Genomic DNA, 25,607 nt, shown 5'->3' on the forward strand with positions numbered 1-25,607 from the left:
TTAGTTCGCAAATAGTTCGAGAGGTCGCGCCAGTGTAGTGAGTATTGACTGAGGCCAAGGCTAAAGGACAATGACCTGTCTGTTGTTCCCGCCGTGGTAGTGCTCGAACCAACGATCCGGCGTCTGGAAGCAAGAGGTAGGGACGCTCTTACCTACTTCTTCAACACGTTGTTCCTTGATTTTATCCGCGATGTGCTTGGTGTGGATATACAGGGTGATTCAGTGTTGTGTGGTTCATTTTTCAGGCAGAAGAAGATGGAGGTTGTGAACAATGCCACGTGCTCATCCACTGTCAGTGTTGCCAACTCATAGGCATTTTAGATGGGCTACATCTGTGAAATATTTGTGCTGTCTCGGTGGTACTGAAGAGAAATTTCGTCGTGACGCCTCGCCCAGTTTGCATGTCGAGGTGATTTTAATTCCAATTGCGTTTCTCGTGCTGTAAAACTGCGAATTACAATAACCCGATAACAACACGATGAGGAAAGTCGGGATCCACCGCGGGTATTGAACCCGAAACCCCTTGATTACGCAAGATTCGGAAGCGAGGGCGAATTTAGGGGGGGGGTCCGGACACCCCGAAAGACTTTATTAAAAACTAAAATTAAATAATGAAATATTATAATAACTAAAATTAAGTAATGCAAATATGCTTGTTCAATCAAGGGTAATTTATTTCCGCCGAACTAATTGGAAGGCAAGGATTATATTGGGATCATACGACTTTGAAAGACACTACCAAAGAAGATGCATGCAAGATCTATTCTTGTTTATAATAATATGCATAAAATATAATCAGGTACTTTATTTTTCGTCAACTTTATCTAACATCCTTTTTTGATATTCAATAAATATTCAATTCTTTATCTATCTGACATTAATTTCCTTGCATAGGCAGCTGTTGTTTTTATATAAATTTTGCCGACATTAGCTGTACGTTAGCTAGATAATGAATAGGTTGCTGTTATATCACTATCCTTATACCTTCGTTTTACGTATTCATGTAATAGAATATAATTAATTAATTTGAATATTTTAATTAATACTATTATGAATTATAAATAATTTAATATAATTGAAATTTTAATTTAAATAATAATAATAATAATTACTATTATAATAATATGAGACACTTGGTTTGGACCTTTCCCGAAATTTATTTGTAGATACGTGCCTGCTAGTGTGAAAAAGATATTTGTGTGCGTACAATTTAATGCACGATTTTTACAGACTATGAATACAGTTAGCTTAAATTAATCAAACTACATGGCTCAGCGACCCTTCGTAGGCAAAGTCCTACCAGGTAGGCTTTCATTGGGTTACCCGTGGCCAGTACGTCGATTCCCATCTTGCTGTTCAGACCGGAGTCCGTTACTATTGGTTTAAAGTTGCTCTTCAACTCTCCTCACTATGCTGGGTGAACACCAAAAAATTTCGGAACTTCCAATGATGATCGAATCGGGGACCGTTTGCACCAAAGGCGACAGTGCGATAACCAATTTAGAAATGGCGGAGAGATGTATGAACGTGTGTAAATGCACAGTTCAGGAACTACACACATGAACGAATATATCACGACATATGTAATTTTTGTTCATGTATTTCTACTATCAAGACATCAAATGTTCATTGTATGCGATTCGTTGGCGGCTAACAAGGCGGTGGCGCCTGGGTCCATAGTTCTCTGTGGGGTTGTGTGTTGTCCTGCTTCATGTTTATTTTTCATGTTTATTTATTTATTTCTTGCTTTGGATGGCGAAATTAAGGCACAAGCCTTTTCTACCACTTAAGCATCTCTACTTTACATTTTATAAATTGATTATAATAGCTCTGCGAAATACTTAGGCTATATAAAAACCAAAAACCTTAAAAACCAAAGAAAATAAAAACACACAAAAGAGTAAACACAGAAAATACATATACGGTACGTACACTGCAAGAAAAGTAAATACATACACGTTAAACATAAACACACACATAATAAAGATACTCAAATTACAGAAAAGTCAGTGGATGTTGGTCTTACAAGTTTACATAAAAGGTTTCATTTTATTTTATTTCCCTGCTTTCAGTACTGGTAAGTCGACTCCAGAAGATGTCTTATTTTTTATTTGGATTGGTCGAGAGAGGAATAGTTTCTGTCATTAAGGAGATCGTTCCACGCTCTGGTAGCAGTGACTGTGAAGGAATTTCCGTAAAACGTTATCATGTTGTGTACCATACAGACTCAAGAGTATAGTTATTGTACATTTTTAGGTCTTAAAATGCGAGCCCCCCCCCCTACTTCCGGTCGGGTTTATCCACTGAAATATTCATGTTGTATTGTTTTGCAAAATACGTAGCGTTCGCTCAACAAATTTCGGAATAACCAGCAAATAGCATGAACAATCTTAACGTGCCATCCGTAATTATTTTCCTACCACTTTTGTTATCTTAGACATAACATTTAGGGAGCTTTCAGACCGATACGACATGCGAGAAGCGAAGCACGACAGGAGGGAGAGGGGTTCGCACTGAAATGTCAACCTTTCAGTCGATAAGCAATCATTCGTCGCCCATACGCGTACAACAGACCGAGCCGACACGACGCACGCCATTGAGAAAACGGCGCAGTCCGAGCAACAACACGTGCAGCTTGTCGCGTGCTTTTGGTTGGAAAGTTGCATTGATTACTGAGGATTCTCTTCAACGTGTCGGTTCGGTCTGAAAGCTCCTTAACATTCAAACATGTTTGTTTTAACAATACTAATGTTATGATTCTGCTTTATTTATTTACGTGTTGTTGCCAGACATCTTAGACCACGCAGTCCTTCTATTGAACCTCGAGGACATTATATCTTTACCATTTCCAGTCAGTTCAGGAACCTAAAAGAAAAGATTGGAAATCGATAACTCGTTGCATTAATTGTATACAGGAGATGTGGTGGTCCACATGTCGACCTCAGTGGCGGAATGGTTAGCAAGTATCCAAGAGTCCCAGGTTCGAGTCCTGGGTTAGACTTGTTTTTTTTTTGTTTTTTTTGTACGTCCTGAATAACAAAGTAGAGAATGAAGTCAAATTGATTGAGACTATTGGAAACAGAATGACAGGCATAACTGCCGTTTTGAGGTTCTTCTTTATATACAAAAACCCTGTATTGTGTCCGACTGCCACGAGGAAAACCCGGGTTAGATTCCAGGGGTGGTGGATTTCTGGTGAGAAATTTTCAGTGTCCTGCGTGCAGAGCGCCCAGTCTCTAGAACAATGTATCTCGGAGCACCCGTGGGGGAGATGGTGGTGTTTGGGGCATTTTCCTCCATATCCCTCGTATGCCTTCACCGCATTTTGCAATGTGCAGGTAGTAACTTTACCCTTTTACGTATACCTAAGTAATTGTTGATTCAATGATTGATATGGCTTCCCCGATGGCGCAGTGGTAGTGTCGTCGCATTGTAATCAATGGGTCCCGAATTCGATACCGGGTGGAGGCCCATAGTGGTTGGGATCCCACTTTAAACTGTAGGTCCAGTCCCAATTAGCCTTACTGTGCATAAAGTGGATTTAAAACACCAACTCAATCAATCAATCAATTAATGCTTTGGTTTATTTTACTTCGCTTTTCTGCCGATTTTGGCTAATCGCGAAGAGTGATGATATGATGAAATTGATGAAGGAACACTCGCAAAGAATACCCATGTTCAGGCCGGGATTCCAACCCTGGACTCCTGGCGTCGTAGCGCGCTTTGATAACCACTCCGCTATGGAGATCGACATTTAGTACAGTCCGGCCAAGGAAGACGAAACTACCTGGAAAGGACGATTCCAAACGCGAGAGGAGAAACAGGGAGATGCACTCCCCAAAACTACCCTGTGGTATTTCGCTTGTTGTATTTATTACCGCTTTTGTGTTGTGTGTGTGATGGCTCTTACAATTCGCAAGAAACCGTTTCGAAGTTGAAGAATGAAGAAAATTGGGACGTTTTGGCCCCCTGTTGCACATTCTACAAAACACCCTCGTTATAGTAGAAAATGTCACAAACCATTCAGTTACTACATTTATATTTATAATACTATATACAATAATACTGTTATTAGTGAATACTATCCTGATTAGTGCTGTGTACATTTGTGCTAATTAAAATATTTACTAAGGAGATCAATTTAATTGAATTATCTGAAATAAAGCTACTGGTTTACAAGTGACGTTTTGAATACTGTCCTGATATGTTCTGTTTGCTGATAGAGTATATGCATGGTTTTAATTTCGTTCTGAACTCTTACATAATTCGTAAACATCTCTCTCTGTATCTTGGCGGCGATGTTACTGCGCTGAAACTTCATTGTTGTTTCCATAGCAGACGATTTTCAAGGAAACAGCTTCCTGCCCAAAGTACGGTCACCCCTATTTAGCCACTGAACACGTCCGGTTGGCGCATGCGCACTTCCGTCCATAGTCTCGGCTAAGGCAGCCAAACAGTAATCTCTCTCTGTATATAAAATTCGATGTATGTGTGTGGGTGTGTATGTTTATTTGTTCCGGCTTAACTCTCGAACGCCTGGAGCAATTTCAACCAAACATGGTACACTTATCACTTGCAATCTGGAAATAATACTTTGGGGGTAAGACACCCCTGGCACCCCCTAGGGGTGACATGTAACAATAATCGAAAACCACAGATATTAAATTCCGCACAAACTTACACCCGTGAACTCTATGCAATCCGCACAACGATAGTGTTTCTCGGGTTGTCTAACATTTAAGCTGTGTTGCGAAAACGACCGATATTAGTGTGGAATCCATAGTTTTCGTGACACTCCTAGTGCGGTTCAACTTCAAGTTCATCAACTATCGACATTTGGGGTGAGAGAGGAGTGAAAAATAAAATGCCACAAATGACCTAGATTAGTGTCGAATCCATAGATTTCAGAGTCGCTAAGCTAATTGGTGACATTCACGATCGCATTTAAAATTATTTACATTTTACACTAGTTTCCTGTCAAATAAATAAATACCCTGGCAACGCCGGGTAATCAGCTAGTTGTGTATAATAAATAATTGTCTAAGCATTTCAGTGTACATTTAGGACATCGTTTCTTTATACATGGAGGGGCCTCCCCGATGGCGCAGTGGTAGCGCAGTCGCCTTGTAATCAAGGGGTCCCGGGTTCGATACCCGGTGGAGACACATAGTGGCTCGGATCCCACTTTAAACTGTAGGTCCAGTCCCGATTAGCCATACTGTGCATAAAGTGGACTTAAAACACCAAATCAACCAACCAACTTTAAACATGGAGCAAGCGAACGAGAAGAAGTCTCCGCGCAAGGAGTGACTCGAGAGGGCTCGACCAAAGAACACGTGAGAGGAGGGGAAGTGAGTGCTTCTTCGCTCCGCCCACTTCGCTTTCTGCAGTTCTCTACCTTCATGCACATCCTTGCTCCATAGATTCCAAAGACAGGTTGTAGTTTTTTTATTTGTTAATAGTCAATACACGTGTGAGTCTCACAGTGTTTGGGCATTATGGAAAAAGAATGATCACCTTAAACTAACTAACTAACTAACTCACTAGCTTCCTTGAACCCGAAGGTTCATGGCTGCAGCAACACAGACCTTCCACCTGTTCCTATCCTGACCAAGATCTATATGCTCTTTTCCATCCCTACCAATTTACTTTAGGTCCATCTCAACATTATCCCTCCATCTTCGTCTTTGTCTTCCTACTGGTCTCTTACCATCAAGTTTCCCACCAAGAATCCTGTAAACTCTTCTTTCCTTTTCCATTCGTGCCACATGGCCTGCCCACCTAAGTCTTCTTGATTTAATCATTCTAATAATATCTGGACATGAATACAAATTATGTAGTTCTAAATTATGTAACCTTCTCCACTCACCGTCTCCTCATCCCTTTTAGGTCCAAATATTTTCCTAAGGATCTTATTTTCAAATACTCTCAATTTATGTTCCTCTTTCAATGTAAGGGACCAAGCTTCGCATCCATATAATATTACAGGCAAAATTACTGTTTTGTATATTTTAACTTTTAGTTTCTTAGACATTAAACGAGAAGACAAAAGTTTATGAAGAGAAAAGTAACGTGCATTTCCTGGATTAAGCCTACTTTTTATTTCCTCTTTAATATCATTTTCATTTGTTAGTATTACTCCTAAAGTACTTGAATTTGGAAACTGTTTCAAACGAGTTGTTATCAATAATTACACGTAGATCACCTTAAACATTTTATTATTTTTGGACTGCAGTTCCGCAAAATTAATAATATAAAATCGGCAGGAAGAATTCAACCCTAGGACGTTCCCAACAACCTCTCGTATCCTGGCACCTCCGTCGGCAACTTCACCACCCACACAAGGGCGGGAGGGTGTAAGGTTCACTTTGAGCCATTGGACTAAACCATAGTGTTACCTGCTAATGCATAATCAAGAAATTAGCACGAAGTTGGCAACCTCGATATTCCGCGACTCATCATCCAAGAGCATGGATACCTCTGCGGGAGAGATTATCCTGAATAATTCCTCAGCATCCTCCCAGGGAATGATCCATGCAGATTGACTCCGGCGTCTCCTCCCTTCGACTTATGCCTCTGGGGAATCCCAGGAAGAGGACGCGGTTGACTCCTGCTAATGGGATAATGCAGGGAAATCGGCGAATCCATCCAAGTCCAAATTGTGACGGACGTGTGGGCCCACCAGCCTCATGCGTTTCAATTAAACCAATTAGTTTTTCCGCAGCGCCCAGACAGAAAATGCCAGGGTAAAAACAATAAGGAATTATCCCGAGGAGGGGAGAGAAATGTCACTCTCGAGGTGGGAACTTCCTGCCCGGTCAAGCTTCATCAATTTTAATGGTGGAGAGGGAAGCCGGTTTCGGAGATCGGCCACTGCTTTGGCAACTGGAGTGGTGTTTCTTTTAGAGCTATTTTCACCTGAGGATGTGCCTGAAAATCCCCAGTGTACGTACAGTGTATAATCGTGATGTATGTTACAGTGAGTGCATTCCAGAGGCGTCGTCAAAGGGAGAGAGGGGGTCCACCCTGAGCTGGTCTTAGTACACCTTTCCTGGCCACTCAAAAAACTGCATGAAAAAATCAGAATAATTTATAGAAGAACAACAATCAGGAACAAAGATATGGATGGAGAGAAACTGGTAGAAACCTTAAAATTTGATTGATTAATTTTTGTTATTTAGGGCCGCTATTCTGCTACTTTTGGCTAACCGCAACGGTGAGGATGAGTGCTGATATGGTGAAATTGATGAAGGGACACTCATAAAGAACATCCATGCCCTGGCCGAGATTCGAACCCGGGATCCCTGGCGTCGCAGCGCGCTGTGCTAACCACCCCACCTCGGAGGTCGGCAGAACGTTAAGAGAATTTAAACAAACATCTTTACGAAATAAAATTAAAAAAACATAGCTTCTTCCATCGATCAGCCATTTATCTTGAATCCTTGTTGGTGTAACAATTGTCGATCTCTGCCAGAGTGGAGTTTATGTAATCAGTACCATGCTCCTGCCGCCTTTACCCCCCGACGGGCCGAGTAAGCTCCTGAGCCGATCTATTGAGGGACATTCTCAGCTCTCACCTGATATCCCCCACTCCCATCGGCAATTGAATCCTGGTTATTTATGCATAACATAACAAAAGCTGAATTTGGTGACGTTGATATTTGTCAATGCTTGCTCCGAAACACGGATCATTTGCAAGGGCGCATCCAGAAATTTTACAAAAGCGTTCAGTTTTAAAGTTAGTTGAAAGTGGAGCGACCTATTTTCTACAAAATGAAATATGTCCAATGGGGATTCTGATCCCATAATCCCCTTCCCCCTTCGATGCGCCTATGACCACTTGACTTTGAACTACTCCTCTGCGCAAAAGATGTACGCGACCGGAAATCGAAATTGCCCCGAAGTTTTTTTTATTAAACCTTCCTGTCCGAGATGTTTTATGGGGCGTTCTCTGCAAGCAGCAAACCATTGAAAGGGAAGCTTGGCTTTTCGGAAACAGGTGCTGTGTACCACCAGCTCTTCCGGTCATTAGAGACCCCCTTTCCCTCCCCTTTTTGCAGGTCGACAGCCCTCACTTTTCCCACGGAGCCTCCGCCCCCTTACACCAGGTGGCGTTTGGAACCTTGACAGTGAAAAAGCATGACACGGCGAAAACAAGAAACGAAGAGAAAACAGGACATACGGAGATGATAAAAGAAGTGCTGATAAATTCTTATCACACCGTACAGCATCGTTGAAAAGAATTGATTAGCGCATCTATTCTCCACAAACTGTAAGAACGAAATCCCATTGGCTGATTCTGATGACGGTTCTTGCGCAGAAATGGGTATACCACTCCACTAAACTACTGTAGTGAATTGTGGTACCCTCGCGTTATGAGTTTAATCGCTGCGCCTATTTATGAACGAGCTGAATTAACATGTAACTAATGGGCGAGTATCGCAAGTCACATGGTTTTGCTTATACGGTCTTCAGTCTTACAATAGACGGATGTTAGTGTGTGCAGTGGCGTGCCCAGGATTTTCGAAAGGGAGGGGTTATGTGTACATTTTTTAAGTAACCAGTCCTCATTTTGCCATATTTTTCCAGCCTTTGACGTTCTTTTTTGTTTTTAGAAATACTGGACCAAAAGGGGGGTTGTAACCCCCACCAACCCTCTTTGGGCACGCCACTGAGAGTGTGATAAGAAGTAAACGAAAACAGCAGAGGGTTTGCAAGAAATGTGCATTGTTATTATTTTATTGCTCCTCCTGATACAGTCGCAGGCAGAAGTAGGTTGTGAAAAGGTGATACGCTGCCACCTGCATCACACAAAAAAATGTTGTATTGCGAGGATATCCGCTGTGAGGGAGAGCTCTGCAGAACTTTGAGTTGGAAACACTGACAACCCCCTCCCCCCATGTCTGAATTATATCATTGAAAAGGCTCGAATTAATACTAATTCACCAACATAGTATGAGTAGGATACTGCTAACGGGATCTCCTTTCATTGAAGATCACAAAGGCGTCTCGAGTTGTAAAGGCGACGATGGAGGCACATAGTGGTTCGGATCCCACTTTCAACTGTAGGTGCAGTCCCTATTAGCCTTTCTGTGCATAAAGTGGACTTAAAACAACAAATCAATCAATCGAGTTATACAGGCGAATCTGGATTCTTGATATCGAAGCATCTTTAGGTTTGATTTCGAGTTAGTTCTCGACTTACTTCCTGTGCTCTTTGTAACATAACAGCTGATCGTGTTATGTACACATGTACAAATGCGGTATTAAGAGGGCCAACTATCCACGCCTTCCATATAAGGTAAAGCTACCCCCTGCACAATGAAACCTACCGTGAACGCATATGGAAAAATCTGGAGGTAGGGCCTCACATATACATAACTTTGGACGTTAGTGGAGGTGATATGACCAGCACCGCCCTCCAACCGCCGTTACCTCCAAACACCCATTTTATTTTAGGTTGGGTGAACCCCAGAGCTCTATGCAGACACATCTGAAAAATACCCACGTCGGGAATCGAACCCAGATTTCCCGCATAGCAGTCAGACACCATCGCGACAGAACCACCGTGGCTCTTTCATAAATATCTATGTACTTCTAAATATTTATACATAACTAAATAGTAGACTTTATCCATACGTGAGAAATATAACAACATACAGGTAAATAGTTTACATCCTGTAATACAAGTGTTTGTAATGTCCACGTATGTTGGCCGAGGCTATGAGTGAGACAAAGAGTGGTTCTAGAGTATAGATCCACCAAGCTTTCTGAAACCTCGGAAAATATGCGAACTACAGGCTTCCCCGTAGCTTTAACTAGCGACACTAGCGCCACTGCTCCCGTGCTAGGGCTTCAGATGAGTTGGTGGATCTATATTGCTGGATTGATGTTATTCAGGGTGCAAATTCCTGGGGGGACGGGGGGGGATTTCCCCCACCAACAATCTTGGCCTCAAAAATCCCCCCAACAAAAATTTCCTGGGGGAGAGTTCTTGTTATGACAAACAAAAGATAAGCAATTACTTTTAATTTCAAATATATATTTTACTAAGAATAATATCGAAAACACACACACATTGGTGTAGTTGTGAGTATTGAATGCTTTCTCTCTCTCAAAGAGTTCATTAACAAATCTACATCAATACGCACAATAAAAGGAAAACATGAATGCAAAACAATAATAACTGTGAAATCTAATTGATATGTGTTACGATAAAGCACAAACTAAACAAGAACTTACACATAATAAAACCACTTGAACTATTTCATAATTTATTAACATCTTTACCAGTTAATAAAGGAATTAATTAATAATAATAGTAATAACAATAATAATATATTTTTAATTGAGTAATTTATTTTTACTTTTAATAATATTCCAAATATGTATCTTATAATTTACACATATGTTTGTGGGGGAGGGGGTTTGTAGATAAAGAACTCTCTCCCCCCACCAGTTTTCAATGATTCCGCATCCTGTAATGTTATTGATTTTGAAAGCATCGAATAAAGTAAGTTCTACCGGCTATATGTATATGCACGTGCGTATGTGCTTCAAATTTGGACCAAAATCTGCAACACGCACAGAGGGTAACCGGAACTTAGTTTGAGAAGCTCCATTGCCTCGTGTTATTACGTAAAGTGGACATTCGTAAAATCCGGAATGAACTCATAAATTGTAAACTTCCGTAACACATACTGCGTGCTAACTGACCTTGCCGATTGCAACTAATTAAACACAAGCGCGTTACACCCTACATATCGCACACGAGCGTACCAACCCGATGCATGTGTAAACTGCCCTTTATGTATTCCAATTACAAAAACGTTAACACGCACGTCAATAAACGTAGGATTTATGTCGTGTGATATTATTACGTGAGCGAAACGTATGTGTTTTGTTCGTGTCTTGTTCCTCTAACTCGATGAAAGCTTTGATTGCCCTTTTGCGATATGTAACAGCGTTGCAAGGAGACTCTTCTCAGGGGCTTTCCACGTGATGTCTTGCTCTAGAGATCTGATAATAACGTCAAGAGGACAATTACTGCAGTCGTGACTGGAATGTGAGGTAATTCGTAAAGAGCAAAATAGCTTACGATTATGAAAACAATTAAGATTATACCACACAGAATGAAGATATTAATTGTTCCTTTTTTCAAAAGATGGCTGTTGTTCTTGTGGTCTAATGTTATCTATTTGTTTCACCACAGCTGTTTGTGAGCTTCGACTTCCTTCACAAACAATCTAAATAATTTACAATTTAATAGGGTTACGTAACCACGAGACCATTGCGAATATCTAGATTTGTGATTTGATTTGCTTTATTTTACTTCGCTTTTTGTGTCACTTTTGGCTAACTAACTAACTAACTAACTAACTAACTAACTCTCTAGCCTTCTTAAACCCGAAGGTTCATGTCTGCAGCAACACAGGCCTTCCATCTGTCCCTATCTTGAGCAAGATCTATATACTCTTGTCCATCCCTACCGATTTCCTTTAGGTCTATCTCAACGTTGTCCCTCCATCTTCGTCTTCCTACAGGTCTCTTACCATCAGGTTACCCAACAAGAATCCTGTAAACTCCTCTTTCCTCTCCCATTCGTGCCACATGGCCTGCCCACCTAAGTCTTATTGATTTAATCATTCTAATAATATCTGGACATGAATACAAATTATGTAGTTCTAAATTATGTAACCTTCTCCACTCACCTGTCTCCTCATCCCTTTTAGGTCCAAATATTTTCCTAAGGATCTTATTTTCAAATACTCTCAATTTATGTTCCTCTTTCAATGTAAGGGACCAAGTTTCACACCCATATAATACTACAGGCAAAATTACTGTTTTGTATATTTTAACTTTTATTTTCTTAGATATTAAACGAGAAGACAAAAATTTATGAAGAGAAAAGTAACATGCATTTCCTGAATTAAGCCTACTTTTTATTTCCTCTTTAATATAATTTTCACATGTTAATATTACTCCTAAGTATTTGAATTGGAAACTGGTTCAAACGAGTTGTTATCACTTTTAGCTAATTTGCGAAAATTGGGATGAGTGATGATATGATGAAATTGATGAATAGACACTCACAAATATCCATGCCCAGGCCAGGATTTCAACCCGGGACCCTGGCGTCGTAGGGCGATGTGCTAACCACTCCGCCACAGGGGCCGGCCTGAATATCTAGACAACAGCAAAGCAAACCACGCGAAGATTCAAGTGAATGCTCTGGAAGAAATTCTAAACACATTTATTTCTCTCCGACTTTGGAAAGTGAGGAAATTTTAAAAAAAAAACAGTTTCGCTGTCGTCGGCCAAAGGTCCAGCCAAGCCTTAATCATAACATCACAACACCAAATTTCTTGTACGTAATCCTTGTGACAAAATATAGAGAAATGTATCAAAATATTTTTCAGCTGCATTGCAACGATATAATTTCGTGTGAGAACCAGAGGGGGAGAGAGGACATAACTCCCAATTAATCAAATTTACAGCAGAAGAAACAGTTAATTAGAGATACGTAGCTACACCTTACTGCTAAGGACCAGAAGTGGAGATATATAGATCTGAATCCAAGTAGAGTTCTTCAGACAAACAAAACTGAAAACAGAATTTTTTGGAGTTCCTGTAGTTCTGATTCGACGATTTGTGTACTGACTTCTAAAAAGTATTTACCGTAAGGTTGCGTCTATTAGTAAATAAAGACTTGATGTAGCTTATGGATGCAGAAATGTAAGACCTTTTTCGCACTAAAAAACGAAACTCCATGGCGCAACAGCGAGTCCCATCGCCGCTGTTTTATGGCTCTCGAGACTTGATTCTGCAAACTTTTTCTATTCAAGTAGCTCCCAAATTGTCCTCACGATGGTTGGTCAACGCCGATTTTTTCCCCCCCGTTTTATAAAAGTTTATTTATTTATTTATTAAACAAATGATGCCACAGAACATTGTTCCATTTAGGCATACATACATTGTGTGCATTACATATATTCATGCATTATATTTGTACATTACATATATTTGTGCATAACATAAATTGTTTCACTAGTTACTATATTGACGAACCCCTCACTCCGTTCTCCACTGAGCCAGTAGGGCTCATTTGAATGATTGAAGTGATATATTGTTTATATCAACGCTCGGATCATTTGCTACCACTTCATTATAATTTTTACCCATTCTTCACATCGGAGATATCTTTACATAGTTGGTTGGTACATGAAACAACCCGGGTTTCGGTCTGGTTCTCATTTGAGGTACACGATATTGTAATGCAGATACTAACCGCATAGAGTCTATTTTGTTATTTTCAATTTTATATAGCGTGATCATCAAATTTAGATTAAATCTTTCTTCAATTTTTCCAGTGTTAATCTGCGATACAAACTCAGAGTACGGAGTGAATTTAGGGTTCACTTTGACTTTTTTGTCAAGATACCTCAAGAATTTGGACTGAATCGTCTCTACTTCCCTCATATGTTTTTTGGACAAAGACTGCCATATTACCGATGCATATTCTACGAGTGAGCGTATTAGGGAGACATACAAAGTTATTAATATTGATGTACTTTTCAGATCTCCCCCACATCTTTTTATGAATCCTAATGTCTTATACGCTTGTTTAACGATATGATGCATATGGTCTTTAAAGCATAGATTTGCGTCATATGTGACACCAAGATCCTTGAATTTTCTGACCCTAGTTATTTGTTCTCCTCCCATCTGATATTGGAAGGTTCTTATTGTTTGAGCGTTTGTTATAGACATTACCTAACATTTATCAATATTAAAAGAAAGTCTATTATTTTCGCTCCCATTGCAGTAATGTATTTACGTCTGCCTGCAAGTCAAGGCTGTCTTCCTCAGAGCAAATTGTTGTAAATATTTTTTTACATCGTCAGCAAATATAAGGCAACGCGATTTCGTAATAATTTTCGTGAGGTCGTTAATAAAGAGTAAGAAAAGGTGTGGGAGTGGGCCCAAATTGGAGCCCTGCGGCACCCCAGAAGGCATAGGGTATTCCCGAGATATGCATACTCTATAATTGACAATTTTCTTTCGGTCCATTAGGTAAGATTTTATCAGCATAATTACGTTTTTAGAAATATTAAAATATGATAGCTTCTGAAGTAAAATATCATGATTAACCGAATCGAACGCCTTGGCCAGGTCAGCATAGAATACACCTCCTTTCGTCTCCTTTCGTCTAATTCATAAGGTACAAAATGTGTAAATTCGGCAAGGTTTGTGATTGTCGACCTCCGCGATATAAAACCATGTTGCATGGCAGATATAGCCGGTCGTACGTTGGCCATTATCCTCTCGTACAGTATTTGTTCAAACACTTTGCAAAAAGCTGGTAGAATTGACACTGGCAATTAATGTTATTTACATTTGTCTTTTTTGGGATGGGATTAACTTCAGTTATTTTCCATTTTGATGGGAAGTTGCGATGTTCCAAAATGTTATTGAATATTATACTCAACGGTTTTATTAGCGGTTCAGCGCACCCCTTGACCACATAGGAAGGAATGTTGGCCATCCCCGCTGCTTTTTTGGGTTTCAACGTTTTAATTGCTTCCTCGATCTCATTCAGTTCGATGCCCGATATATCGAGTTGGGAAAGCACTCCGGTTTCGCACTTATCCGATTCAACTATAAGAGTACTGTGAAGCATCTTTGTACACTGATAGAAAATAGGTAGCAAATCCATTTACAATATCGTGCCCATTGTGTAAGATTTCATTGTTGTATTTAAAAGTATTGCTACTCGAATTCCTCTTTTTATTTGTAATATAATTCGGTACATTATTTACATCTATCCTTATGATTTCCTCCGTCTCACGGATGTATATTTTGTACGCTGCTGTTACCCTTTTTTATTTCTTTCCTAAGATTCTTGTATTTCCCTTCATGTTACTCTGCGTTGTAATCACCTTTTTTTCCACTTTTTGTAATGATTTAATTTTATTTTCCTAATAATTTCACCATTGAACCACACAGAATATTTAGATACCTTGATGCGTTTCAGTGGTACCCAGTCATTTTGCCGGGTCCCACCGAGAATCGAACCCTGGGCCGGTTTCATCCCAGGTTTCATCAAGGAATCCCAGGTTCGATCTCCGGTGGAGGCACGTTGCACAGTGGGTCGCATTCCACTTTAAACTGTAGGTCCAGTCCCAGTTAGCCTGTCTTAGCATAAAGTGGACTTGTAAGAAACTAAGTTTGTCTCGTCTCGAGTTTACAATTGTCTTGTCTCGTTCTCGGTTCCATTCCTAAAAATAAAGCAGGAAAATTGATTGATTGGATTAAGTTATTTTACGTCACTTTTCTGCCAATTGTGGCTAATCGCGACGATAAACATAAGTGATACGATGAAATGGACGCCCATGCTCAGATCAGGATTCGAACCCGAGACCACTGGTGCCGTCGCGTGCTCTGCCAACCTCTCAGCCACGGAGGTCTGCAAGCAGTAGTACCTGAAGAGTAGATATTAACTGAATGCTTATGTGGTCTGTAAACACTTACAAAACTCATTCATCATTGAACCAATAGATGCGCTCCAGTATTACAGGCGAACGTGCTGAACAGATACGTGAAACATAAAAAACACATTCGGCTGTTCCTTTCAAGTGTGCATTAAACTAGTTGCAGTTCCGTTGGTATTTACAATGCTGCCAGAGCTTCACAGGGGCAATTTTGAACCAGTCAACCTGCTTCCTTTTCAACTATACTGATGATCCAATCTTGACATGAATTTTAAGAGTACTCCGCTCTGTGTTTTTATAATCATATCTAGGTCAAGAAGAGCTTGAAGATGAATGAAATGAGTTTGCATTTCTGAAATCAATTGAACTAATTTTCTGGATTGAAGAATCTTTGCTGCCAATGGTATCCGAATCTGTATAAGTCACGTCGCGGTAACAGCAAGGTTTCTCTCAGAAATCTACTGCTTCCGTCTATCCTAATTATAGGGAATCCACGTCTGGAATCTGTGGTGTAAGAGAATCGTAAAGGATTAAATGCGACATTTTGTTTTGAATTAACGCAGACAGCGTCACACAGGCACATACCTTTAGTTTGTACTTCGGGACGAGATGAAAAAGAAGACAAGTCTCTGTAAAATCGAGACTTATTGAGAGAGACTCGCGTCTCCTTCCAGACTTTGATACACAAGAATATGTGGTATTTAAAAATTTCAAGTAAACTAAGTGGGGTGGCTAACTCGTTGTTTATAGAAATGATAATTGCGAAGTCAATGCACTGGTGATAACTGTCAATCTGTGGAGCTTGGTTGCATAAGTTTAAGACAACATGGGTTTTATTTCAAGATTCGTAGCGTCTAAATGAGACGTTAAATTGGAAAACATTATTAATTAATTATCTCTATAAGCTGTGGGAGTTTGTGCAGTGACACACACTCTGCTTACACTATATTCTAAGACGATAACAAAGCACGTTTTACATTCACAAATTGAGACGAGACTCAGAACGAGTCAATAAATCAATTAGAATATAATGCTTTGATATACGCAGCGATACTCTGCTATACTGCTTGAAAACCAATTGCGATACTCTGTTGTTTGTAGCTAGAAAGAATACATAATGTTTCTGCATTAGCTGTTTGTAGCCAGTAAGAATGTACTGCTTGGAAATTCGCAGCGATATTCTGCTTACGGCTTGGAAATTTGCAGCAATATTCTGCTGTTTGTAGCCACCAAGAATATATTCCTTCCTTGGACATTCGCAGCAATATTCTGCTGTTTGTAGCCAGTAAAATGTACTGCTTGGAAATTTGCAGCAATATTCTGCTGTTTGTAGGCACCAAGAATATATTCCTTCCTTGGACATTCGCATCAATATTCTGCTGTTTGTAGCCAGTAAGAATGTACTGCTTGGAAATTCGCAGCGATATTCTGCTTACTGCTTGGAAATTTGCAGCAATATTCTGCTGCTTGTAGCCAGTAAGAATATATTCCTTGGAAATTCGCAACGATATTCTGCTGGTTGTTAAAGAGCACTTGTAAACACATTTCTGAAGTTATGAAATTTCCACTGGTGCTATTTCTCCCCGAAACAAGACCAGGTTCTTTCCTATGAACACGGCCCAGCTCGCTAGAGCTTAATTAATTGAACGCCACGAAGATGTAGGAAGCACTTAAAGCTTTCTTCTTGGTCTCTGTTAAAAGCAACAAGGAAAGACAACGAAGAAGGCGAGGGGCAATTACGAGGCTGGTTCCTTAGGGACGCCACCCCAGAAAGAACTAATTAAAAGCGTCTGCCTGCGTAAAGGGTAGATGGAAGAGACCACCAGATATACTGGGGCCATTTTCAAGACGTGGCCAGCAAGTAATACAGTTCAAGAGGGCGTAGCTTCGACTAGCCAGGGGCAATGGCCCCGAGAAGAGAAAGAGTAAAGAGAGTAAACGTTAGAACAGAGTACTTTATCCACTACCATATTTGCACCTCCGACAGGAAACAGTGGCGCTAGTGTCGAATGTTTAAATTACTGGGCAGCCAATAGTTTGCATATTTTCCGAGGACATAATATCTTGGCGTCACGACTCCTCGTGAAGGTGTTTGCACCCCATTAAATTAATGCTTCAGAGGCGAAGATATAGTACACCCAACGGACAAAGAAACAGTAGGCGAATTGTCCACCACCATTTTCATTCCGTCTGTATTACACAATGTGATGACAATGAATTGAAATAATGACGTCAATAAGCATAGAACAATGCCTGCTTCGAACCAACATAGTTTAATTCCTTAAAACAACACAGGATGTAGAATAAAGAAGTAATGCAAATAGCGGTGGACAATTTGCCTACCATATCGTTGCCGTTGACTGTACTAGCAATGCAAGCACTGCTTGCGTTATTCGAATATCATTTAATGTACTTGATGTTTTACCCTTATTTAGTTTCCATCGCACTCGATTTCGCGAAAAATTACGGCCCCAAACTCCCTCAGCAGCTCTGTAGCAAGCACCAGGCTCAATGCTTGCGGCCGCTCTGCGGGAAAATAACGCACCCGAGGGAGTCACATGGCGAAGCTTGAAACTCGGGTGGAACCCGTCCACAACGCTTCTACAAAAATCTCTGCTTCCTGAGCTTCCGAAAATAGCCGAGCTCACCCGAAAGCAGAAGGATATATCTGTGGATATATTGCCAGCAAAAACTAGTAACGAATATTTGTCTTCATGAACACGTAAACAAGATAGTGTGCACCCTCGTCAAGAGTTTCCCCAGGGAGGGAGGGAAGATTCGACGGACCTTCGTCTACACCCTGCGTCCGGCTCGGTCCAGCTCAAATTCCGTCAGAAGTGTTGACCGCTACCAGTGTTTGCAACTGGCAAATTATTTACACAGTAATTCAAGTGAGCTGTTTCTCAAATTTTACAACTACATTCAATAAATTGACTGCTTTTGAATAGAACTTGGGGTGAAAATAAAGCTATCTGAAAAATAACTATACTGATATTTGTACACAGCACAGAAGTAAATCGTATACATTGTGCACATTGTGAACAGAAGAACATGTTTTTAGTTTTATTGTTGTTGTTGAGTTCGTGTTTTAAGTCCACTTTATGCACAATAAGGCTAATCGGGACTGGACCTACAGTTTAATGTGGGTACTAATAAATAAATAAGAAATTCCGTACACACCTTTAGTCGTTTGCGGAAAGTTTGCATATGTAAGAAGTCTACTACCATATGAATAACTTTACCATGAATTTTGAAAGTAAATGTGACGTTTGCGGATCATATGATTTATTTTTAGTACGTTCACTTTATTATGATATTTTGTCAAATTCAGTGAACGGGCCAATGACGCTTTAAACCTTGAATGCCCCCCCCCCCCCCTTTCGGCATGCCATTGTACTACATGTCTTGTTGCACTGAAATATCGCTTGCCGCCTTCGTAAGACTACGCTTGGCTACTGATGCTATTGTAAGTTTGCTTTGCAAATACAAGTCTAAAAATGTTCTTCCTCGATGCAACCCTACTCAAAGTTATTCCAATGTAGCTACGTCTTGTTGGTGATGGTGTGATATACAGCCACGGGCACTTCTCGATTGTTTTGATGCCATTGACTTTCAATGTGGAGGTGGAGGCATATTGCACAGTGGTTCGGATCCCACTTTAAACTGTAGGTCCCAGTCCCGATTGACCTATCTGTGCATAAAATTGACTTAAAACATCAATTCAATTCAAATGAATGATGACTAAAAGTGTGTGCCGGAGTGTTTTGAAAATCCGAAAGGTCGAATTCGTGAGATACGTATTTGATATTATTTCTGCAATGCATGGACCTTACGGGGTCGAACACTTTTATATACACGAATATTAAAGAAAGTATAAACTAAGGGAATAACATTTTTCTCAAACAAGAGTAGGGCGTCGAATTCAGTGAAGAGGGCACCACAGAGCTACGGGGCTATGGAACATGTTTGAAGGTGAAGGTTTTGATATATTTTTCTTTTCTTCCTGAAGAAGAAAATTATCTTATGTCGTGTATATCATTGTGCACCTTCTATTTAGTAACCAAAAATTTACACATTGCACACACACGCGTAGCACACACATTGTACACACGCGTAGCACACACATTGTAACATGCGAATGCACTCAAACTAATGAATTTTGTTTGTTGTTCTCAGGCAGGATGAGCGAGGAGGTGCAGGTGGAATCGATAGTCGTAGATTCGGAGGAGAAGAGTGACGACAAGAAAGAGATCGAAGAGGAAGAAAGGGAGAAGATGCTGAACGAGGAGAACAAGAAGGACGTTGAAGAGGAGAAGGGCAACGAAGAGGAAGACAAAGAAGTGAAAGAGGAAAAGGAGGAGAAAGAAGACAAAGGCGAGAAGGAGAAGGAGAAAGAGAAGACGAAGAGAGGAAGGCTCAACATCAAGGTTCCAGATTTCCTTAGGATGAAGTCCAGGGAGCGATCCAAGGTAAGAGTCGGTTTCTTTTTTCGTTCCTTTGTTTTTGATATTGTTTTATTGCCACAAGATTTTTATTTCTTGGCCGTAGTTCTGTGGTGTTTTAAGGCAGGGGAATTCGAGAAATATATTTTTCAGTCCCTCAGGAAGTTAGTGACGCCATACATCTAAGAGTTTCTAAATGTCTTCATTTACTGAGCGTAAGAAGGCAAAGTTCTCTACTGTGAATTGCAAAGTAAGACGCACACATACTCGATCGTGGTCAAAGTGAAGGTGATGTGATCAGCACCACGTCCAGGCCGCAATAATATATATAATCATTAAAACTAAGACACACTATTCTCTTTACGCTGCAATAACAAAGTCAGTGCAAACAAATACCCGTGGATTTTTACAAATTCCATTGGATATATCAGTACGTTTGTAGATAAAGCCATCCATGCTACTCACCGAAGCTGCTGTATTGAAGTAACAGCTACTACCAATATATTCAAGTCTAAAATAATACATTAAGTAGGCTAGAGAAACTATTCTCAAAAGTAGTGTTGCCCACGGGACGAGACGGGACAGGCTTTTAAAAATTCGAGACGAGACGAGATTGACCATGTGCCATAAGACAAACTAATATTTTCGAGACGAGACAGCATTTCCAAGAGACTCCACGAGACGAGACAGGCCAAAGTCTTGTCTCGTGGGCAACACTACTCAAAAGTTACTTGGTTTTGTTTACATTAACTTCGCTCTTATAATCATAGAGAGTAGAATTGTAGTTTTGTGTAACTTTTAAAACAGGTTCTAACCTACATCATAAGAAAATTTCCTGGCCTCCCTGATGGCGTACTGGTAGCAGCGTCGCCTTGCAATCAAGGGGACCCAGGTTCGATACACGGTGGAGGCACATAGTGGTTCGGATCCCACTTTAAACTGTAGGTTCAATCCCGATTAGCCTTACTGTGCATAAAGTGGACTTAAAACACCAACTCAATCAATCAAATAAGAAAATTTCCGAAACCAAAAAGGTGCCACATTCGTTTCGCTACAGACACGAAGGTCCAGTACGTAGTGCGTCTGACTTCTACACGGAAATCTCCAGTAGGAATTTTTCAGCTGTACAAAGGCCGTGGGACATGCCCAGCCTCTAATCACATCTTGTGCAAGCTACATAGCTTGGCGTTGATCGCATCAGCCCTATGTTCCTTTCCCGGGATTGGTTTGCATTGCAAAGGCAGAGCGTGAGTTTACCTGAAATATGGCACGTTGTATTGTGGTTCATGCGCTCTATAAGTGATACTCGATCTATGTTCTGGTTCTTTATCCTTTCTTATCAAGACTGATCTTGCAGCTGTATCGTAACTATTATTTTCGCGACATCTCCGGCAGACTACGCGAGTCTAGCTAGCAAGCCTGCCAACAGCTTAGAGCGTGAGCAAAAGGGTTAGCGATTGGTGCTGTGTGGAGATGACATCAGCTGCTCGCTTGTTGATTGGAGGTTTGGGGAGTTATGACTCGCTCCCAGGCTGCATGACTGCGCGAAACTAGCTAGCGAGCCTAATAACAGCGTAGAGAGTGAGTAAGAGGGTTAGCGATAGGCGCTGCGTTGAGATGACGTCAGCTGCTCGTTTGTTGATTGGAGTCTTCGAGAGTTTTGATTCGCTCCCGAGCTGTAATTGCAGATCAGCCAGAGATGCTACGGAAATAATCTCACTGTACCAACGCTTATGCTATCCGGGCAAACTTTCTTTCGTCGACTGATTTTACTTTCGAACAGATGTATTGCCTTGAAGGCTATCCGTAGAAGTGGAATCTACCACAATGAGAGGATCTGGTCGATCCTTTTTAAAAAAGAGATTTACTGCTGACTCAGGAGGCATCGTTGTTTCCGACGTCAACAGTTGTGACTGTGGCGGTCGTTCCGCATCGTTAATTGGAAGCCGAGCGATGGATCATCGGAGAGGAAACGGTTTTTTGGTCACAGTTGTCTGCTGATGAAAAACTCACAATGTAAACTCTTAAAATGCGACCGCATGGAGGAACCACGTGGTTTTGTTCCTCACCTAATATACGGCGAGGTGTTTCGGTCGGTGATCAAGGGTTAAGAATGGCTTTGCAGTGTTGCTAACTGTGAGGCTTTTTCAGTTGTAATATTGGTTGTTTCTCATGGGTTTTCCAGCTTGATCGCGACTATGAGAATGAGTGATGAAATAGATGCAATAAATGCAGTGTAATGCCCGGGCCTTACCCAGAATTCGTGCTTAGAACTCAGTAGCGACGCTCAAAGCAGAAGACTATTAATGTAGGGTAATTATAAATTCCGTTGGTTTTTTTTAATTGATATAATTAAGCAGATTCAGTTGATGTAATCAATCATACACGAAGGGAAAGACAAACACTCAGAAATATATTTTGTACTGTCCTCAAGAGATCAGTGTGTCCACAGGATGTCATAATGTGAACATTTAGTCCATTTCTACCCACACCAGCATATCAGATGTGACTGTGCTTAGGCGTGCCCAGAATTTTGGAAAGGTGGTGGGGATATATACTTTATTTTTAGTAGTCAGCCTTCATTTTGCCACCCCTTCCTGCTTTTGACGTTCTTTTTTTTTTTTTGCGGGAATGCTGGGTCAAAAGGGTGGGGGTTATGAGTGACCTGCACCAACTCCCCCCCTTGGGCACTCCAGTGACTGTGCTAATGATAGCGATTATTCGGTGTCGCAACCCCCACAAGAAAAAATCGCAAGGGGTCAAGTCCAGCTGACTGTATGAGCGAACTGAAGCAGGCTAAACGCTTTCTCCATCTGGTTCACCGTCATGACTCCACCCGTGGCAGTGGCACCTCTGCCGGCTGTTTTCACAACTACGGCGGCGTAACATAATCTTGCATCGTTTGCCTTCCACTTGGTGTATGAGTCATTACATGTTTCTGAATCGTTAATTATACCAATTTTTAAAAACTTTTCACTGGCTCTATGATTACATTTTATAATAATAGGATCATTATTAATATTAACACACACATATTCTGCATTAACTTTTGAACTTCTGCCAGAATTTGTAATACACCACAATGGGAAGCACCATTCATTAGGGAGGTTTCAGACCGAAGCGACACGCGTTACTTGGAAACGAACCTTCAGAAAACGTGTCGCTTCGGTCTGAAAGTTTCATTAATATTCCAATTGTGAAAATACGCTGATTTTATTATTTTTTAATTTAAACTCTGTGACGCAACATCCCTCGTAAGAGCCAAGGCCTATCAAATCGGCTCTTTCGCTGGGTGACGGGAGGTCGGTCATCGAATCCCATCGCAGCTGTTATCTGGTATTGCAGATAAGGAAGCCTCTACTTCTTTTCAAATTGTTGTCACCATACTGGATCACAGAAGGCTCGAACTAGGAACTGCGCGCACCAAAGGTGGGAGCAATATTCGGTTATGAGAGAGCTCTCTCCCTAGAACAATAATTTAAGAGTCTCTCCATTTCAAAATACAGGCTAAAAGCCCATCCAGAGGAAGAGGACTTTGCCTGGAGAATGGAACACAAAGCAGGACATCTGAAATTCCTCGATAACTTGACTAGCCATTTTCATAGCCTCGATTAGCTGGAAAGGATGGCAGTGTGGCATATTATATTTAGTGTTATTTTGCGTCGTGTTTTCTACCTCTAGATTAATCACGACCAGCATCCATATTTCAAGCTTTGGCCTTGAAGTAGTGGCGCTAGTGTCGTATGTAAAGGCATGGAGAAGCCTGTAGTTCGCATATTTTGCGATGCCACAGATATCTTGGCGCTACAGTAACCAATATTCTTATCTACGAGACGAGTCATGTGGCTCGGTACGATAACCACTCTCCCACTGACATTGACTATCAGAGTGACGCTATGCAACTCGAATAGAAATATCAAAAATAATGATACGTGGGACGAATTTTCTTTGTCGGATTGAAGACCTAGACAAATCCAGGAATCACAGTTGGCAACACTGAAAGCATCACAAAGGCAGAAACAGTCCTCATGAAACCGAAGCGATTGTCGTCGATTCGCAATGGCTCTCCTCCTGTCAGAGCAGACAGTAAATCTAAAGCTCGTCCTGGAAAGCCTGATGGGGAGGGAAACGGCAGCTGCCAGGATCACCGAAGCAAAATCATTCAATGGCTTCCTCCTGCGCTGCATTCAGATGCTCCAACATCCTGTGACGCGATGAAATTAAAGTGATATCTTCACACACTTAACATCTTGCGACAGGACCCAAATTTAGATATCGAGAGCGAGAGGTAGGGTCGGTACTGCTATATTTCAATAGTTTAACACTGCTCCCTTTATGTCCATTTCTTGGCACAGACACTTTCAGTGCAACGCAGGAAATGAGACGGGTGTTCAGCTTGGTGGTACTGCACATTAGGATTTCTGTAGACGACAATGAAGCCTGTAGTGGATAGTTATTCTTGTCTTATAGTGCAAATAGTGTAATTGTAACAGTAAATATATTTTTCTGCTTCCATTGTTACTTTATCTCATTGTTTAAGTTATTGTATTCACTTAATTGTATTTAATTTTAATTGGTTTTATTCTCGGTCGAGGTTCAGCAAATGCTAATCTACCACCTAACCCCGTATAGAAAAAGTATAGCACAGTATATGATTATGTAAAAAGGTTATCCTTGTATCCATGGGCGTCGGCAGGGAGGGTCGAACCCGTCGGTCGATCCCCCCCTGGAAATTTCCGTCTACTTTTTTTCAATTTATGGCAATTTATAAACGAAGCACTTTATTTCACCTCATTTTGCTGCGTCATTGTTTAAAAATGGTCTTGAATATCGAATTTGGTACGAAACTTTCATAATTTGCAACACTGAAACTCTGTTAATTTGTAACTTTCACACGTTTTGACGCTTTTTATACTACTGCGTTTGCTGCTGTTACTGGTACTAATGTTAGAAGTAACTATTATGTAACAAGTACTATATTATTCATATAATAAAATTATTGGATGCTAAAATAAACTAAACTAAAACTGCTACTGCTACTACTACTAGTAGTAATAGTAATAATAATAATAATAATAATAATAATAATAATAATAATGACATAATTGAAAATACCGATAATGCAATAATTTTAAAAATGGACCCCTCTTTGACAAACTTCTTCATATGCCACTGGTCTGTATCACAATATTTTTGAGGGGAGGGGGTGTCCTCGACATCTTCGATTCCACCCCCCCCCCCTAGCAAAATTTCTGGCGACACCCATGCTTGTATCTTATTGCTTACTATCTATCCCTTCCAGCATTACCATAATATATATTTTTTTTAATTGCGCACGTACCGATTGGGTAATACTGCTTTTCCAGTATGTTTTCTATAATTTTCTATAGTTTTTCCTAACCTAAGCTGCATGGTGCAACAGCCAGGACCTGTAAAGCCACTTTTTCATTGGGTGACGCTAGGTTAGCTCATGGAGTTCCATCGCCGCTATTTTCTGGCTTCCGAGACCGGATTTCTATAAACAGTTTACTTTAATACACGTACATTAACACTGAGATCAGTACGTTCCATTTTCATATTCCTACCAACCCGATGTATTTTAAAGTTACCAATCCACCAATTCGAGAAGTTTGGCGGTTGGAATCATGACCGGGTTAATCCCATGTGAAGTCGC

At 40.6% G+C, this 25,607-nt stretch overlaps 1 protein-coding gene across 1 annotated transcript; it reads left to right on the plus strand.

Moving 5' to 3' along the window:
* The first annotated feature begins 103 nt into the window (after positions 1-103).
* LOC145982938 (uncharacterized) lies at positions 104-22,145 on the plus strand. Its single transcript, XM_083116235.1, has 3 exons — positions 104-136; positions 19,668-19,960; positions 22,119-22,145. Exons 2-3 carry the CDS (start codon positions 19,673-19,675, stop codon positions 22,143-22,145), a joined length of 315 nt encoding a protein of 104 aa, XP_082972361.1. The 5' UTR covers positions 104-136; positions 19,668-19,672.
* Positions 22,146-25,607: the final 3,462 nt, after the last annotated feature.

The sequence above is a fragment of the Lepisma saccharinum genome, unplaced genomic scaffold (assembly GCF_977018435.1).
Source record: "Lepisma saccharinum unplaced genomic scaffold, izLepSacc3.1 HAP1_SCAFFOLD_476, whole genome shotgun sequence".
NCBI lineage: Eukaryota > Metazoa > Arthropoda > Insecta > Zygentoma > Lepismatidae > Lepisma > Lepisma saccharinum.